General features: G+C 44.0%; 1 protein-coding gene across 1 annotated transcript; it reads left to right on the forward strand.

The window, feature by feature from the left end:
• The first annotated feature begins 12,430 nt into the window (after positions 1 to 12,430).
• On the forward strand, positions 12,431 to 16,840 carry LOC140116760 (histone H2A-like). The gene is made up of 2 exons (XM_072133194.1): positions 12,431 to 12,555; positions 16,295 to 16,840. Exon 2 carries the CDS (start codon positions 16,309 to 16,311, stop codon positions 16,726 to 16,728), a length of 420 nt encoding a protein of 139 aa, XP_071989295.1. The 5' UTR covers positions 12,431 to 12,555; positions 16,295 to 16,308; the 3' UTR covers positions 16,729 to 16,840.
• The last annotated feature ends 3,795 nt before the right edge of the window (positions 16,841 to 20,635 follow it).

Consider the following 20,635-nt stretch of genomic DNA (forward strand, 5'->3'; position numbering starts at 1 on the left):
TAATTCCCCCTTCCTTCACATTCTTACTTTTAATGTCCTCCTAATTTTATCCCCATTTATCCTCCCACTGATGCCCCTTAATGTAGCCTTTCACTATTAATGTTCTATTTTATTTACTATTTACTTACTCTTATAATGCCCTCCCTTTCTAATACCGCCATTCACACACATGTCAGGTCCACCTCTATAATAAAAAATTCACTCATATTAGTCCTGCTTTCTTAGCTTAAGCCGACAGGTACGATGACGTCATGACAGGCGACTGCGGCAGAGGCCTAATGGTAGGACGGGGAGCTGAAGACTCCATTACACTCAACTCTAATTTCATATTCCTCTAAACCTTCCAGCACCAAGGACAGTGGAGCAGACCTCGAAATCTGGTACTGTCCCACTGAATCCCATTTACACTATAAAATTTCTATTCTCACTATTTCTAGGTGAGTAAAAGCTGATCATACAGTCTCCAAACCCCAGAATGAGGGTTTAGCCCATGGTCAATGGTCCTGCCTGGACCTTATAATAGTATCCATGAATACAAGCTTAAGGTCTTGGCAGGGTGATTGTTCGTGGACAGATAGAGATCACATGAACCTCCATCTCTGGCCATGTTATGGACAGGAATTTCTGTATATCAAGAACTTTAAATAGATGTGTATTGGTAAATTACCTAATATCCAGCCCCCACTTACACACATATTAAAGTGTAACCGTCATTTCAAAAAACTTTTAATATGTTGTAGGGCAGGTAATTTTAAGCACTTTTGCAATTGGACAAGTTACCTGAATCTTGCTCCTTCCTCTTGTATTCTGCAGACTTCCCCTAGATGTCAGTGATGTCTCATATGGCTGTTGCTAGGGACATTCCGTCTTCAGAAAGGAGCAGAGACTACAGAGCAGAAGACACGCCCACATTTCTCTCCCTGCAATCAGCTGATTACCTCATGTCTCACTGCTCCAGCACTCATGTTTAGGGAGAAGCCCTAACTAATGTAGTGACCAAACAACTACACTCGTATCTCTCCCTCAGCTTTCCCTACACTTGTGTATAAACAAATAATCCACACAGAGAAAAACTGCAGCTCCCCCTTACCCCATCATCTCACACTCCACAGGAAGTGGCAGGAGAGACTCTCCAAATCTTCAAGCTGTCACCTCATGGAGTTTTACATAGATAGATAGATGATAGATAGATAGATGATAGATAGATAGATAGATAGATAGATAGATAGATAGATAGATAGATAGATACACAGATAGATATGATATAGATAGGATATACATAGATGGCTAGGAGATATTAGATAGAGAATAGATATGAGTAGATAGATAGGTAGATAGATAGAAACTATGGTTGCTAGAGGCCAAAAAAGGTACTAAATGAGGACCGAGAGGTAAAATACTTTGAGGAATAATTCCCAGGGACCCCTGGAGCAGAATTATGGTTTTTAGGGTTTTTTTTGCTGAGAATGACGGTTACACTTTAAATAAAACATAATGTAAAGTGGCCAACCCCTTTAATGTAATCTGTATGCAAACTGGTGCCACTTAGTAAATATCTACAACTAGTTTCGGTGAGCAGAAGCCACTCTAGGTCACCGCTCCTCACATGAGAATATTAATACTTAGGTTTCAGTCACATCTCAGCAAAAATGTATTCAAGCAGAAAACTCCTGAAAGCAAATGTCACACCTTGTGAATAGGAAAATACTCTGTGCTGCCTGCCATGACCGGCTTATCGCTATATTGCTTTATTCAATATTTATTTTAGTTTGATGTATTTGTTTTTGTGTATTAAGCTGTTTCGGTGAAATACTAAAAAGATTTTTTCTCCTTCACTATGGCCGGATGGGAATTTTTTCTAAGGGGCTTTCAACGTCTACCATTTATTCCTAGCGTAAACTTCCCTGATATCTCAGTTGGTTATATAGATAATGTAGTCTTCTACTTAACAAAGAATAAATCACTCTACGGAATGGGGACCGATATACAGGAGCATCATTTTCGGCCGCATATTGGTCTCTTTGAATGGCGACTGGTCACAGCACCATGACATGCACGTAGAAATATAGGACGTGTATTACAGCGTCGGCCCTGTACTGGTCTATGGAGAGGGGAGGGGTGAGTAGCACTAATCCCCCCTCCTCTCCAGCACGTTGTGCTTGGCATTGCAGCTCAGCCGTACTTGCTTGAATGAGAAAGCCATGACGGCTATGAAGTTGAAGCCCCTGATGCTTCAATTAGTGGATTGGTGGGTGTTTGGGTGTCCATACTTGCCAACTTAGCTGCAATACAGAGTACAGAGGTGACAGTCACATCCATACCCAGGGGTGTTCCCATTTAAGTAAAAAAAATCATTCTTTCCATAATGAAAAATGATACAATCTTTCAATATACTTTTCTTCACTATTTTCTAGATCTCTGCTTGTTGTCACCTGTGTGACGTAACATGACTAGAGACCGTTTTTTTATCAACAGGAAGTAACCAACGAAGCTTCCTGTTGATAAAAACTAGTCTCTAGTCATGTGATGTCATACAGGTGCATGGCTGGTTATATCACATGGCTCTGATTACTCTCTACTCATGAGCCGTGCACCCGTGTGATGTCACATGACCATGGACAGATTTCTAGACACTGGAAGCAAACATAGACCTTTCCTAAAGCGAGCAAAAATAATAGCAATGTAATATAAGACCAAGCAAAGATCTCGAAAACCACAAGGAATCCATAGGCATAGGCAGTGTATGGAGCGGCACTGTGCATGTGCGACCAGTCAATTCCATTCTTTTGGGGTGCAGCAGGGGGTACAAAGGAAGGGGGCCATTGATAACAATATAAAAATATTATCACAGTCACGGTGGTTATGATGGATTTTCATGGTAGATTTTCTTGGTCATAACAATTTACACCCCTGCGATGGATGTTATAGTTTGCTAAAATATTTCCCTCTGAAAGGCTGACAGGGACACAGCAATTCTTACATGTAGGAATGTTCATAACTCTGCATAAAATGTAGAAAATCAAAGCTGCGTGCGGAGATTTATCATCTCCAAGAGTCATATGTTCCAGAATACAATATAAATATTCAGAATATTCCTGCAGCACATAGATTTTCAGAAAAGAAACATCTGCTTCATTGACTTTATTCCAAATGTTATGACATTCAGATGTAACTCATTTACATCCCCACCTGATGTTCATATCCTAAACTTACTATAATCTATAGGAGGAGGCACGTGGATGAATTCATTTGGGAGTTCTACTAGTCAAATCATCAAAAATGAAGCAACCAGAATACATTGATCATCGGCAGCAAATTGATAAAGGGATTCTCTGTTATTCAGACTCCGTATGATAAATGTACAAACTCTTGGTCCTCCCATCCTGGTCCAGTGAATCCTCAGCAGCTCAAATCCCCCACCTGTAGTAAGGAAATCAGGATTAGTAGAACAACAAAAGTCAACTCCTCTAGAGCAGTGATGGCAAATCTTTCAGCGGCCGAGTGCCCAAACTGCAACCCAAACCCCCCCTTATTTATTGTGAGGTGCCAACCAAAAATTAAAGCAGTAACTTATTGCTCCTTGTTCTTCAACAACTTTTGATCATACTGGCCTCCTGAGGACAAGAAGGTAAATTTACATCATTTTAGCTTATTTCCAGTGTCTCTCTGTACACAGAGAATCGTGGGGCCAGCAGAAGGTCTTCCAAAGATTATTCAGCCCTGTCTACTCCTTCTCCCTCTTCATACAAGTAGCAAAGTAAGTATAACTTAAATATATGACTGAAAGGAGCATCTTTTAAGTTGCTTGGAACTGCAGGAAGATTCTTTGAGTCCTGAAGGTTCTGAGTGCCACCTCTGGCACCCGTGCCATAGGTTCGCCACCACTGGTGTAGAGGATAGTACGAATTGGAGACATAACAGGAACACGTAACCACCCAGGTGGAGGCTTACCTGTGTGTTGGGGCATTGGCAAAACACTATATTAGGCTACATGTACGCAAATGTAGAAATTGTTAATTCAACAACTAGCAAATGGCCTTTCTATGGGCTCGTATATAGGCTATGGTTTCTATTGGCACTGGCCTCAATGACACACAGCCCACAAACAAAAGATCAAGGGTCCATTGTTTGTGGCCCATGACTTCATATGTTTGTGTGCAGATAGCCTAAGGCCGGCGGCACATGTGGCGTTTTGAACCCGTTTTTGGGCCGTTTTTAAGTAGTCCGTTAAAAAACAGACAAAAACTGAAAAAGTGGATGTGTTTTAAAAAAACGGATTTGTTTTCCTGCAGGCCTGGACTAGATGCTCCATGGCCTATGTTGGGCCGTGGCAAAATGGTTGTGGGCAGATTATTTAGAGCATGTTTCACAGAATGATAACAGCAGTGTGAAGCTGTCCATAAAGGCTTGAACTATGAGTGGAAATGCTTAAAGGGAACCTGTAACCAGGGATCTAATTTTCACCAAAGACAGGCTGCAGAAGCCCATCACACCTGCATTACAAATATGTTTTTCTGCCTTCTCTAATCATTTGCATTACAATACCTGGCTTCCTGTCAAAATCCTTGGTATAGTCCCGGAGTTGGCATCGTTTAGCACGAGTTAAAAAAAAACAACATGTGCATCGTCTGTGCTGCTCACTCCTAAGCTCTCAGCCCCCACCTTTGTGCTCCTTTACAGCTCCTCCCTCAACTGTGAGCTCTGTTCCTGTGAAGGAGCACAAAGGTGGGGGCTGAGAGCTGAGGAGTGACACATATTGATATCTAGACAATTCTATTTGTGAAGAAAATAAATATTGGTGGGTATGCAAATGTTCCATATCCTTCATACAACTATGGGGGCAGTGCGGCCACTAGAAAGTGTGGAGTCCGACTGGCAAATTTTGTGGGCCCCCCCCCCTCTCTCCCTAAAGAAAGATAATCTGGCCCTGTGTGCACAGTGAGATCCCTGCACCTGGGGAAAGGAGGAAGGTTTTCTTTAACTTGGGGCCCCTTCTCCCCCTCATAGCCCCAGAACATAGTGACACTAAAGCCCTCCTGATGGCAGCCCTGTATGAGGGTGCTGTAGGTTGTGCACCAAAAGGCTTTAAACATAACATAAGAAAGATGCCAAGAAGGCTTACAAAAACATCTGAAAGATGAAGAGACCGCGCTGATGGAACGTAATTATATTAACTTTGCTAAAATAATAACTCTGCTATAAGGACGACATGATTACTTGTAAATTCCCGGTCTGGGTAGTATTCTGGAGTCATTAATCATAGGAGACATTTTGCTACCGTGCACTATGGTGGTGACTTTCGTGGTGACAGCTTGCTATTTGAGAATTGTGATTAGATAGCAAAACACAGGGAAATATTAATAACTCTTGACCTTTTCAGCTTTATTTTTCCTGAAATTGAGACATTCTCAGTAGCAAAATAAGGCTTTTCCTGACATGTTATTCTGCAAACACAATATCAGTCTGACATTACTGAGTTGTTAGCAGATGCTGGTGACAGACAATAGGAAGTGAGTCAGTCTGTCAAATAATCTGTATAATGCATTGATAGTATTTTACATCTCTGGAGGTGAAATGTCTCTTTATACAGAAATGCAACAGTGAATTGTCACAGAAAATCAAGCGGGTTCTCTAGGTTCACCAAGAATACCCTGGAATTCTGGGGCTTAAAGGGAACCTGTCACCAGGAGACCCATTTTTAGCACTCTCCCAGTCCCCACAGAGCATAGTACATACACTGCCAAAGTGTTTTTGTATAAAAAATAGGTTTTACAGAAAAAAAAGATATGTTATATTGTACCTTTCATTAGCATCTGCTGTGTGACTAGGCACTCGTCCACTGGGAGTGCCTGGAAAGGAGCTGTTTCCCCACCACCCACCCACCCTTGGGAAACTGCTCCTCCATGTGACCTTTTCAAATATATGAATAACTCCGCACACTCGGGATTGGCTGTAGAGGAACAGGGGGCGTCGCTAAGCCAAGTGATGGGTGTTTTCATATATTTGAAAAAGACACATGGAGGAGCAGTTTCCCAAGGGTGGGGGGGAAACTGCTCCTTTCCAGCCATTCCCAGTGGATGAGTGCCTAGTCACACAGCAGATGCTAATGAAAGGTACAATCTAACATATCTTTTTTCTGTAAAACCAATTTTTAATACAAAAACACTTTGGCAGTGTATGTACTATGCTCTGTGGGGACTGGGGGAGTGCTAAAAATGGGTCTCCTGGTGACAGGTTCCCTTTAAATATATAAAATATACTCATCCTGCTCTGAATTTCTCTTCTAGTGGTGGAATCTCCAATATGATCCGTCATTCTTCCAGCCAGCCAGGGGATCCCTAGTGTTTCCTCTACGTAAAGGCTGGATTAGAGTGAAGATATTTTATTTTTCCCCTGCTTCTGTATCTCATGGGTTTTCTGGTGATCATTTCATGACACATGAGACTATCCTATCAAGTTAATTACATATTTTTTTCTTTATAAAATTTGCCAATAATTGACAAGAAATAGGAAAAAAATAAGCTTTTTTGTGATTCTTCCGATTAAAGTTTTTTTTAATAAGTAGTAACTTTTACCAAAATATGTTATAAACATGTACAATATAATTCCATGACCCTTTTTTTTTTCCTGAAGCTTCTTCTATATTCTGCCGACAGGCTGGAGGGGGGCACACTTCACATGCCTATATCTCCTTTAATATGATATAATGGGGCTTATTTACTTACCCCAAGGTGCGATCCCCAAGGTGCATTGTCTGACGAGGATGAAGTCTTCCGCGATTCAACAAGATTGTGTGCCTGAGATCCTGCATATGGCACTTCCCTGCTCAGGTCTGCCGGAGTTCACCTTCTTCTTCCCGGTGTATGTGAGTGCATTGTCTTGCGACACAATTTGAATTTTAAATCCTGCGCTTAGTCCGAATCAGTCGGATCCTCTGACGGCCAAGCCTTCCGACTTGTGTTGCATGGAAGTCGGTGCAATTGCGCCAAAATCCAATGGCATGCGCCAAAAACCCAGGGCCGGATTAAAGGAGGGGCTCCTGGGGCTCGAGCTCCGGGACCCTCACCACTTTCACTTTTTAAGGGGCCCCCACCAGTTTCCGACAGTCAGTGTCTCTGTGTGCGATGCGCAGCAGCCCGTGGCCACCCACATCGCACATAGGGGTCTAAGATGTCAGCTGTGTCAGTGAGACACAGCTGCCATCGCTGGGGGAGATCGCTGATGCACTGTTTTGGCGGCAGCAGGTTGTGATGGGATGCCGGCAGCGAGTGATGACATCATGCTGTCAGCATCCGATCACTACATGCTGCCGGCGATCTCCCCCAGTAATGGCAGCTGTGTCTTCGTGGCCGGCGGCTGCCTGGAGAGTGAGAAAGAGTCTGCAGCATCGTGGGATCACTGGAAGGGAAGGTGAGGTAAGTACGAAGTTTTCTACAGGGGACTGGCGGCTAAATTCTACAGGGGGCTGGTGACTGTATACTACAGGGTGCTGGTGGTTGTATACTACAGGGAACTGGCAGGCTATATACTACAGGGGGCTGTCAGGCTATATACTTCCAAAAACATTTTTAGGAGGGCCCCCACCAGTTTGCGCCCAGGGGCCCACCACCCTTAATCCGGCTCTGCAAAAACCCCTGTTAAATGCGACCAAAAAAAAAAATGTGACCCTTAGTAAATGTGCCTGCCACGGTTACACACCCGATCCTCGGTACGGATTGAGGGTGTACCCGTGCCTGCTGCCGCGGTCCCGCTCCCCCAGCCCTCACTTACCTCTCCTGGCTCCGGCCTGCACTCTTGCTCCCTGCTTGTAGGCCGCATGCTTCTTCCCTGCAGACGTGCGCTCCAGCCACCAGGGGGGGGCCCGCGCGGACTTCTCCCAGCCTTAAAGGGCCAGCGTCCTCCTTATTGGCTCTGGCATTCCTGGCTCGGCTATATAGCCTGGCGACTCCCAGCATCCCCTGCCGGTTCTTCAGATCATTCTACTGGAGAGAAAGCCTTCCTGAGCGTTTCCTATGGTGATTCCCGTGTTCCGTGGTGTTCCGTGGTGTTCCGTGGTGTTCCGTGGTGTTCCGTGGTGTTCCGTGGTGTTCCATGGTGTTCCCGTGTTCCTGGTGTCTTGTGGCGGTCCTGGTGTCCTGTGGCGGTCCTGCCAGCCATCCCAAGGTCCTTCCTGCCGGCCTTCCCGAGGTCCTTCCTGCCGGCCTTCCCGAGGTCCTTCCTGCCGGCCTTCCCGAGGTCCTGCCTGCCTGCCTTCCCGAGGTCCTTCCTGCCGGCCTTCCAGTGGTCCTGCCTGCCTGCCTTCCCGTGGTCCTGCCTGCCTTCCCGTGGTCCTGCCTGCCTTCCCGTGGTCCTGCCTGCCTGCCTTCCCGTGGTCCTGCCTGCCTTCCCGTGGTCCCCGTGTCGCTACCTTGGCTGCGACCGCGGGCCTAGTCGCACCCGCGGAGTGACCTGGTGACTCCCCGCCACAGCAAGACCATCCCGCTTTGCGGCGGGCTCTGGCGAAGACCAGGAGTTCCCTTAGACTCCACTCCCGGGTTGCGGCTAAGGTTGTTATTCCCCACGGTGGTCCAAGGAGTCCACTGTCTATTCCCCTGAGACTGTGACAGTGCCCTATTGTGTATGAAAGCTTAACAGAATCGGGGATATCAACTGTTAAAGTTACAATCAGAAATAGAAGCTGTACATAAACCCATTTGTGTATTTCTAACATACTTTATATAAGTATGGGGGCTCATAAACAAATCTGTATCAGAAATTCATAATATGAATATGGTGCAAATAAAAAGCTACAATTCATAAAGAACCTTAACGCCCTCCAGTTATATTTATGCACATGTAAAATCTGTGTGTGTCAAAATGAATGGTGACCATGTATGTAGTACATGTGCCTTGTTTGGATTTTGGATGATAATCAGCTGCGGATTACAAATGGGGTAAAAGATTGGCCCATATTTATTAAAGCGTTTTGCCCCAGTTTTCTGTCTGACTTTGCACTAAAATGAACGTGCAAACTGCATGCGCCAGTATGTATAAAGTGTCTGCGCCAGTATTGTATCACAGCTGCTCTGTGCCCGCCCCGTCACAAAACTCTGCGCCTAACGGGTCGTTCCCGTGCAGATTCAGACCGTGCACCACATTTATTACAGCGACAAGACAGAATTGTGTCACTGGCTCTATGGTAAAGGTGCACCAATAAGCAATGCAGAGAGCGCCAGATTAATGAAGACACCAGTGCACCAGTATCCAATAATCTGTCGCACCATGCACACTCTACAGGCAAACTGCACCTAGTGCAGTTTGCACTACTTTTGATAGATGTGGGCCATTGTCTGTGAATCTTCAGCAGAAACGGATTCAGCATGGTGGCTCAGTGGTTAGCACTACAGCCTTGCAGCTCTGAGGTCCTGGGTCCAAGTTCCATCCAGGTCAACATCTGCAAAGAGTTTGTATGTTCTCTCTGTGTTTGCGTGGGTTTCCTCCTGGTCCTCCGATTTCCTCCCACACTCAAAAACATACTGGTAGGTTGATTACATTGTGAGCCCCATGGGGACAGGGAGTGATCTGTCATCTTGGTGCAGCGCTGTATTCTGTGTGCACTATATAAATATATAAAGGAATTAGTATTAGAAAATGTATAAAAATATAACATTGTCTGAAGCAGGAGCATGGGTAGCTGTAAAATACGATTTTTAATCTGCTGCAGATTTTTCCACAAATTCTATGTTGGTAATCTGCTGTGGATCTTGACCGTGTTTATCCAACTTGATGAAACTGGGACAGATCTACAGCCAAAGCCTACAAAGAGCAGATATAATACTGAATTCGTATAGACGAATATAAACTTATACAGGCGGTCCCTTACTTAAGAACACCTGACTTACATACGACCCGTAGTTACAAACGGACCACTGGATATTTGTAATTTACTGTACATTAGCCTTAGGCTACAATGATCAGCTATAACAGTTATCACAGGTGTCTATAATGAAGCTTTATTATTAATCCTGATTCTTATGACAACCCAACATTTTTAAAACCCAATTGTCACAGAGACCAAAAAAGTTCTGGCTGGGATTACAATCATAAAATATACAGTTCCGACTTACATACAGACTCAACTTAAGAACAAACCTACAGACCCTATCTTGTATGTAACCCGGGGACCACCTGTACAATGAAATATATAATAAATAATTTACATAAATATGGCACAACAAATAAAAGTTAAAGAAATTCTCACCCAAAGACTCTTTTTCTAAAACATAGCAAAGTTCTACAATAAATGCTAATGAATCCCTACAGTTCCTTTTTCCACATGAATTTTTTCTCCTCTCATTCCCTTGTAAAACAGATAAGAGACATTTTTGTGAAAGCTGTGCAATTATTCTCCAAAGTTGTGACCACAATATTTAGCTGCAGAATCACAGCATGTCATCTCTGCGGGGATACCGCCGTGTAAATATGAAGAGAAATTGCTCACTTCCAGAAAAATTTTCAGGCTGGAAAAATACACATATAAAATGTCTACAATTAAGAAAACGTCATTGAATTTAGAGGCACCTCAATATTACATAGCCATGTACTTATAATAACCATGAGCCGCCATCTTCTTGAAGCCGCCGGCGGCTTTGCTAGCGGCGTTGTGCGGGTTAGGCCGCGGTCACACGTACCGCTAAGCGTCCGTTCATAACGTGACGCTAGCGCACAGGGGGAGGTCCTCGGCCCGAAAGCACATGCGTTTCCAGAGAAACGCACGCGATCGGCTTAACAATCGCATGCGTTTCCCTGGAAACACATGTGTGTTCGGGCCGAAGACGGACGCTTAGCGGTACGTGTGACCGCGGCCTTAACACCGATCGCGGGTGTTATGGGTAAGGCCGGCACCACACGTGGCACTTTGTCTGCGCTTGCAAACGCAAACGCAGACAAAGTCGCGCCCATTGGGGCGGGCTTCTGCGGAAACGCCTGCGATCGGGAACTAGCCGCCGGTGTTTTGCGTTAATTTAGTGCTAGAGCACGGGGGGGGGTCCTCGTTTCCAGAGAAACGCATGTGATCAGCTTATCAATCGCATGCGTTTCCCTGCAAACGCATGTGCGTTCGGGCCGAGGACCTCCCCCTGTGCGCTAGCGTCGCGTTATGACGGACACTTAGGGCACGTTCACACGTTCCGCTATCGTCGCGTTCATAACGCAACGCTAGCTCACAGTGGGCTCGGGAAACGCATGCAATTAATAACCCGATCGCATGCGTTTCTCTGGAAACGCATATGCGATCGCCCCAAACTCCGCCCCCTGTGCGCTAGCGTCGCGTTATGAATGCGGCGCTTGCTGAAAGTGTGAACGCGCCCTTAGCGGGACGTGTGACCACGGCCTTACATTTTGTAAATGATGCCTATTACTGCCCAATACTAGTGTCTGATGCAAAATACTGCGCAGAATGTCTGTGTGAGGCCCCATTCACACGATGTGTTGCGTCATGTCTTTTGTTGAGTTTTTGACGCATCGAAAATGCATGCGTTTTTGAGGGCGCGTTCACACATTACGCTAGCGCCGCGTTCATAACGCGACGCTAACGCACAGAGGGCAGAGTTTGGGGCGATCGCATATGCGTTTCCAGAGAAACGCATGCGATCGGGTTATTAATCGCATGCGTTTCCCGGGAAACGCATATGCGATCGTCGCGTTATGAACGCGACGATAGCAGAACGTGTGAACGCGCCCTCAGGCAGCAAAAGACCAGTTTGTAAATTTGTTTTATCATGTTAGGCCTTGGTCACATGTTCCGCTAGCAGTCCGTTCATAGCGGTTAGGGGGCGGTCCTCGACTCGAACGCACATGCATTTCCAGGGAAACGCATGCAATCGGCTATCAATCGCATGCAATTCCTGGAAACGCATGTGCATATGGGCTGAGGACAGCCCCCTGTGCGCTAGCGTCTCGTTATGAACGAATGCCTACAGGTACAGCCACGGTCACACGTTCCGTGGGCGTCCACTCATAACGAGACGCTAGCGCACCGGGGGAGGCCCTCGGCCCGAACGCACTTGCATTTCCAGGGAAACGCATGCCATTGATAAGCGCGTTCACACGTTGCGTTTTGGTCGCGTTTTCATTGTGTTTGAAACGCATACACAACAGCTGATGAGAGGTGATTTGCCTAATTACATTGCCATTTATGTTTGTAAACGCAATGTTAATGCGTGCGTTAACACGTTGTAAACACATGCGTTAACATTGCGTTTACGATGCGTTTTGTAAACAGAATGTAATAAGGCAAATCACCTCTCCTCAGCTGTTGAAATGAAAATGCAATGAAAACGCAGGTCAAAACGCAACATGTGAACGCGCCCTGACCGTGGCCTGGGTGTATGGCTGCTCTCAACCCTACCTTCAAATTGCATCAAAAGAGCACATGTGACGGAATCCACCAGCCAATTGGATCTCAACAGATCAGCTGCAGGATCAATTAAACCTGATATAAATATCATCACCAGTCAGAGGTGAGAGGTGCACGGCTCTGCAGAGTGATCAGAGAAGTCTGTGGGAGCAGAACAGGTGAGTGATGTACTGCAGGTTTGCTGTATTGTTATCATCATAGACAAAGGGCTAGCAATTTGACTTTTTTTTTTATTTTATAGACTGAAAAGAATGTAATAATTTAGTTAAGTTCCAGAAGGAAACATTACTTGTAGAAGGAGCTTTCATAAAAATGGCACAAGATTGATGAGGACTTTAGTTGCTCTTGGTGGTTCAAGTGCATTGGGGAGGAGATTGTCCTGGTTGCTGTTGTTTAGTGTGCGTTCACACACTTAGGTTTTTCAGGTGAAGTTTTTGAAGTCTAAAGCAGGTGTGGATGATAATGGGTGAGTGCTTATCATTAAGTGCTGCTCCTCTATTCTCACTCCATTCCTGTTTTGGGATTTAAACTGCATCTGAAAAACTACACATGTGGATGCACGCTGAGAGTGATGCCACAACATGGTGTTTTTAAGCAGTCTGTTAAACGCATGCGTTAAAAAATGCATCTGTTTTTTACCACTTTTAATTAAGATAATTGCGTATTTTTATTTTTTTTGTTGTTTTTAACGGACTGCTGAAAAAAGGCCAAAAAAATGGGTTCAAAATGCCATGTGTGCTGCTGGCCTACAGTCATACTGCTGTCAAACAATCATGTTTTGAAACAGAAAATGCCCTGGGGTGGGCCAATCACGTATGTCTGCATGTAAGTTCAAGCAATGGGTGTGAAAGTCACCAGGTGCTAATTGCCGATCACATGTGTTTGCATACAGATGCACGTGCAATCAGTCGTGTCCTGATTCCATTTTCAAACAGAATCAAAATGCAATCATCTAACAGTTTCCGGGTGTGTTCACATGTGGTGTTTTGGATGCATTGAAATGCATGCATCACTACACGTACGTCAGAACACGTGCATCTTTTCATGTTTGGACTACTGCGGAAGTGTTTTTTCATTTCTGTAATGCCACACATGGCGTTTTGAACACGTTTTTGAGCAGCCCGTTAAACGCATCAGTTTTTTGAAACTGCATGTGTTTTTGTCCGTTTTGAATTTGCACAATTAAAAAAAGGACAAAAATGGATGCGTTTTTTCAGACTGCTCAAAAACGGCCCAAAAATCGTGTTCAAAGTGCCACACGCACTGCTTTGTCTGTGTTTGAAAACAGACAAAGCCGCACCTACCGGGACGGCCCAATCGCATCAGCATTTCTATGAAAACGCCTGCAATCGGGAATGAGCCACTGGTGTTTTGAGTTCAATGCATAACACCGGCGGCTTGTTCCCAATAGCAAGCTTTTCCATAGAAACGCCAATGCGATCGGGGTGCAGCTTTGTTTGCAAACGCAGACAAAGCGTCACGTGTGGCACCAGCCTCGGAGTGTGGTCACACGTTGTGCTTTGGTTCTGTTTTAAAACGCATTACAACAGCTGAGGAGAGGTGATTTGTCTAATTACATTACTGTTAACATTTGCATTTACAAAACATGAACTGAATGGTTGAATGTTAGCACGAAGCTGGCTGCAAGTAGGCGCAGTGCGGCCATGACAGGCAGGGATGAGAGAAAAATGATGGGTGGAGTGGTCTTGGAGGGGTGGATATTTTAGTACTAAGTTGATAGGTGGGCTTGAAATGGGGGGGGAGATAGTGAGGGGTTTATATAGGAGGTTCAGGAAGGGCAGCCATCTTTTGGCTTGAGAAAATTGTCCGACCCACCCTCCCTTAGTTTTTGTTTGTATTAGGGTCATTTATGTGAGTCTGGGAGGCGGGATACAAGTAGTTATATATTCTTTGTATAGGCTGTCAGGGTCAGGTGAGTTTAGGATGTGGGGTGGGGTTCTTGGCAACAGCTAATTCAACTGGTAAAGTGGATAACAAGTTGAGGAAAAGATGGTGTGGTTATTTTAAGTCCGGAAGTTAAGAGGATTTATGCCAGGATCCTTCATGGGGGTGGCCTCCCCTTTTAGGACCTGGTTGGTTTTATTAAGTTTGATGGTTAGTCGCCTCTGCTCACGCCACTTGCTAGGAGGTTGGCGGCTAGTGGTTTTGGTAGTTGTGACATTGCACGCCGAGAGTGCTTTCTGAGCATATATATAATGGTATATAAAGGCACCTGATGAATATGATTATGGAAATATTGGTGGCAATTTTTGGAAGCTCTTGTCAAGGACTCTGCTCACTCATCATTTTAATTTGAAAAAGAATTGTTATATTTTGTGTTTTAATAAAGTTTGTTTTTTACAGATTGGTCACAGCCTTTATTGAAATGTTTACAATCTCCTTCAATTCAAAAAGTTGTATGTTTATTTAGTTAGAAGGAGTTGGTCAGGCAGAATTCTTTTCCTTTCATCTCTAATCGTACCGAGTCAGCAATTGCCTGGGTCATGTGATTTTGAAGTAGAAACCTATTCAACAAATGTAATTCACCTGTTGATTTGATGTCTTTCACTTGCTAAAATAAGAAATTGCACCTGAAAACTAATTGCAGTGCAGTTTTAACTGCAACGTGTGACCCTGCACCCTCGGGCTGCATTCACATGTAGTAACGTTGCATTTTGGAACACACTACAACAGCTGAGAGACTTGCCTGAATGTACATTGTGTTAATATTAGCTTCTTGTTGGGGTGTTCAAATGTGCTGTTTTTGATGTTCACCCAAGGAATGAAAATGGAGGAGCAGCAATTCTCAATATGTTCTTACCCATCATGATCCACACCTGCTTTTGGCTTCAAAAATTGAACGTGTGAACACAATATCACTAGGCTATTGTTTCAAAATGCAACGTGTCACATGTGAATGCAGCCTACATGTCTAGGTTTCCAACAACTACTGCTACATAGCCATGTGTTTGCCTGTTGTAGTTTCTCCAATTGGGGCAATGCCCACACATGAACTTGTTCCCGATATTGATATAAATTGTTTGTACATCAATATTAGCGAGAAAACAAGCCGAGACAGTGAGGCCACAACAAGCAGTATCAAAACCTTAGGACTGTGATGGTGAACCTTTTAGGCACTGTGCCAAAACTACAAGCAAAAGCTAGATATTTTCACAAAGTGCCAAATTCACAGGTTTCAAATGTATTGGTGCCCTGATTACACCAATACAAGAGAAAGGAGAAATGTGGATTGTTATTGTAGTTTCCCTCTAAAGTCCTCTAAACAGGATGAATTATGGGTCCAGAGAAGAGGCTACAATGATAATCAAGCTCTGTTCACACCTCCTTGATTCTGGTCTTGAGTCCTGAATGTTGACCTTTGTGCTGGGCGATGGCCTGGGTGCCCAAAGAGGCTCCGAGTGCCACCACTGCCTTAGGAGAACTCCCATGGAGGAAGACTGACGGCACAAATATTACCTGGCTTCAATGTAGTAAGATGGGAAAGGGTTTTTTTTTTTTACATATCCTATGGAAGATTGTTGGGGCTCATTCTCGTGTAGCAATCCCAAAGACTGTTGACGATACCATATAAATAAGACTTGTCTGTTTTCATAAAGAAAAGGTCTGAGCCCTTGATGGCCATAACTCTAACAAGGTATCTGCTGCATAAGGCAGATGTAGTGGTGATGGGTAAGATTTGGCTTATCTAAACTCGCTTGTGAAAAAGTTGTTCAAAAAAACAATAAGGGAGATATATAAGTGTATGAAGTAAAACTGTTCTAGTGGTTTCACATGGAAACTAATCAGAACTATGCTTACATTTTTATAAACTGCTGTGGGAATATGAAGGCAGAGCTCTGATCTGCTAAAATTTCTTCAACTTTTAATTCTTTTTAGATATTGCCTTCAAAATGTCTGGTCGTGGTAAGAAGCTCCAGAAGCCGGCCGCTGCCGCCAATAAAGCCTCCAGATCCTCCAAGGCGGGGCTCCAGTTCCCAGTGGGCCGTATCCACCGGTTCCTGAGGAAGGGAAACTACGCGGAGAGGATTGGATCTGGGGCCAGTATCTATCTAGCTGCCACCCTGGAATATCTGTGCGCTGAGGTCCTGGAGCTGTCAGGAAACGCGGCCAGAGACAACAAGAAGTCCAGGATCCTGCCCAGACACATCCAGCTGGCTGTCAGGAATGATGAGGAACTGGCCAAGCTGTTTGATGGGGTCACCATTTCAGAAGGAGGGGTCCTGCCTAATATCCAAGCGATCCTACTGCCAAAGAAGACCAAAGGCTCGTCCTCACAAGAACCTAAAGCTGCCGAGTCTCAGGAGTTCTAAATTGAGACACCTTACCCCCACCCCATGTCCCCATAATTTATTTCATGACCTGTTTTGTAATGTATAAAATGTACATTTTTAAAGTTTAACAATTAAAATATTTTGCTAATAAGGCAGTGTCATCTGCTTTTTACCTGATCTAGGTGTGAGCCACTATTAATACTAGGGTTATATAACCAGTGGTGCCCAATGACCTAGCTAGTTATAAAGAGTTGGTTACAGGAGACTAACCACCACACTAAAATGGATAACGGGATGGGTATACACCTTCCCTAGAATTCTATAAAACCCCTTTTAAGCCACTATCTTTTCTACAAATCTAAGCTACTTCCCCTAATTGTAGGGGGCAGGGTTTTGTGTTTGGGGGAAGGGGTGGCACTTTATACACTATTCTAGGTATAATCGCTCAATCTGAGAAACTGCCCTTAAATTGTTTCCCTGGTTGCACTCTCTCCCTGCGTGGCACTTCAGGCACAATCTCTCCAAACACATTATAACATAAGTAATCTTCATATCAGAGGCTTTGTGTACTGTTCTTTATTTGGAAACTAATGTGACATTACTTGTATTGTCTTAATGTTATTAGAGACATTACTGAGGAGTTTGGGTAATGAGCGGCACTCGCGTTGCTGATCTCTTTATAAGCCGTCTCAAACCACAGACGTCTATGGTGGAATTTTCTGCTAAGACTAAACTAATTAAATCTGTCTCTCCGGAGCAGGTGCTGCATTTTGTGAGAAGAGGTTCTCATAAAAAGTAATACAAGATTTTCACCAGACCATTCGTTGACTGGTTACAGTTCTTGTTGGTAAATTACAGCGTCTGGTCAGGTTGATTTAGTAGAACATTAACAAGCCAAGCATTCTGATTTTATACTATTGGACAGTCAGGAGCTATAAACTTAATATATTTAGGCTGTATGCCCATGATGAATATTATAAATTTGATTTTGCTCTATAAACCAAATCTGTTATGTGTTTTCTGCTGCTGTATCTGGTAGAGCAGTGGTGGCTAACCTATGGCACTGGTGCCGGAGGTGGCACTTAGAGCCCTTTCTGTTAGCACTCAGGCCATCACCAGAGATGACTCCAGGTATCTTCCTGCAGTCCCAGACAGCCCAGGACTTGCTGTGCACAGAGCTATTAAAGTGACAGCTGTACCTGGGACTTTTTTTTTTTTTTTTTTTTTTTTCTGCTTTATTGGTGTCCTCAGGGTGCTGGTATCAATGAAAACTGACAGAATTGAGTATAAATCACAAATAAAATTTCTGTGTCGGCACTTTGGGATAAATAAGCGGGTCTTTGTTGTAGTTTGGGCACTTTGTCTCTAAAAGGTTTGCCATTACTGTGGTAGAGGATAAATGGGGGGGGGGGGGGTAAGTCTAAGCTATGTGATATATGGGGGAGGGGGATCAAAGGTCCCAGAACCAAAAGGGAAAAGTGTGCACTTGATACCCAGTAAGTAATGGGTGAGGGAACCTATCTCTTACGCTGTATGGAACATGACCTTCATCTTGATGGCTGAAGGGCAAGTTCAGGGCATACATCAGATTTGCAATATCTTGTGGTTATCAATAGTCATGACTCTACCAGCAACAAACCTGATGCACAGCTATATCCTGTGTTTTACACTGCTGAAAACAGTCCAAGAAATAATAAAAGGCAGAATAAAAGCTAAAAGAAATCAGATCTCAGAAAAAGTTGGTGTGTTCTGGGCGAGAACTAGTCACAATTTTCTGACGGTGCACCCGGAACTGCAGCTTTTACATACAATCAACAACGGAAAACTGGCATACAGGATAGATGCCCCTAACTAGGGCAAATTATTATATTCTTGTGCTAGTTTGATATCCTTCTCCCACTGCCATGCATGGTACATGGGAAGGCTGCAGCTGTCTGGTATCCGGTGGTCAGCTGCTCGATTGTGCAATTCTACAAACCCAAACGGGCTTGGCCTATTACCAGTGCACAAACACAGGGCAGGGACCTTCATGCCCACCTGGCGTAGAGATGACATAATGTAGGAAATATATGTAGTTTAGAGAATTGTCAAACTAATTTTTACCAGGGGCCATAATCAGCCTTGCAGTTTTCTGAATGTTATTACAGGTACAGTAATACAATATATACAGAATTGGGCTACATTCACATGAACGTATGGGGGGCGTATATATACAACCAATGTACATCTCCCCCCCCCCCCCCCCCATACATCGCAATGGTCTCACGGCGCCCATCGGGAACTATGGTATGGCGGGCAACAGCAGTGTGAATGTAGCCTTACCGTTACAATCAGCCCTATGAGGGCAACCACAAAGCTGATCATATTGCTAAATGACCTGAGGCTGTGTTCACACATGATTGCTTTGCATTTGGAGAGCAGACGGCTCTTGCATTGCAATATGTGAAATGCTATACAATTGCAATCTTATTTCAATAGGTCATTGCAGGAAAAGGGGAAAATTGTCTCACCCAAAAGTAGTTATAGCTGAAGACATTCTTTGCACGGACCAACAAAAGGTCAGGGATAGTGTGGAGCCAAACGATGTAAACTAACATTTTGGAGAATGTCACCAGGGTATATGTCATAGTATGCAAGTTATCCCCATTGAGAAAGTGAAACGTCCAAAAAGGGCAGGAGACTGGCTTAACAAGGTTAGGAATAGGGAAGCATATTGGATTCTCGCCCTCAATACACGTCATCCAGTAGGTATGAATTCTCGTAACAATCTTATGTGCATTAATTTTGTTTGGTTACTTCCATTTAGCCTGCATGTCTATTAATTTGTATGTATATATGTTACGGGTTTTCCCCCAAAATTTTGTAATCCTACATTGCTATCATGTGATCTCTAGAGGGTTTTTAAAGCATGCGTTTTTGACGGACTGCATAAAAACAGACCAAAAAACGTGCTCAAAATGCCACTTGTGCCATCACCCAGAGGCAGGTTTCCAGTTCTTAGGTTCTATTTAAAACATGTTACGACTAAGAATCTTAACGATTCAAAATGCTTCAGACATTGGCATGGCCAGTAGGTGTCCCCACAGCAACCAATAGCCTCAGTACACCCCACAGCAGCCAGAAGGCCCCACCAAACAGCCACAGTGCTGTTCTGATATAAACAGATTGAGAAATTGCTCTTCTAGTATTACTATCCCTGCACTGGAGGATATTCATTCTATATCAGAGTGCAAAGGGAGTCATTCTAATAACAAGTCCCATAAGAGGCCAGTATTTTTGTGTTCTCAACTACAGGATTAAAGGGCCGTCCTAGCTGCAACTACAAGACACCAGACAACCCCCCCCTGTTTGGTGGGTTTTATTCTTTTTGTTTGAGGAAAGAAAGGAAACTCAAACAGCAGAAACTATTGTGATATTTTTACATTTTTCAGCAAAATAAGCAAATGTTTTCTACAGTGGGAAATGAAAAACAATGCCTCCTTTTGCTTCCTTGAATGGCAGCCCCCTTAAAACCAAATATGACCTACAAGAAGCCTAATAACATGATGTAGGATTAAGCCAAACCAGTATATGTTACATGTTAAGAGGGCTGCCTTTCAAGGTAGAAAAAGGAGGCATTGAGGCTTATTTACTAAGGGTCCGCGGATCGCATTTTCTGTCGACTTCCCGGATTGCATGACTGGGACAAATATTTAGAAGGGCATTGTGCCGCACGCGATCGGATTTTGGTGCAATCGTCTAATGTCAATTTGTTCACATACAGTACAATATTGACATTGTGCATTCACTATACACGCATAACCCACTAGCCAGAATTTCTATATCCATTTCTTTTTTTCTTTTTTTGCAGTTTTTTCCCCGGGTTACATTGAATACACTGAATTGTGACAATCCCGTCATCCCTCAGGAGACCTCAGATGTATTCAGAACTAAATGGTCTCCAAGG

The sequence above is a fragment of the Engystomops pustulosus genome, chromosome 2 (assembly GCF_040894005.1).
Source record: "Engystomops pustulosus chromosome 2, aEngPut4.maternal, whole genome shotgun sequence".
Lineage (NCBI taxonomy): Eukaryota > Metazoa > Chordata > Amphibia > Anura > Leptodactylidae > Engystomops > Engystomops pustulosus.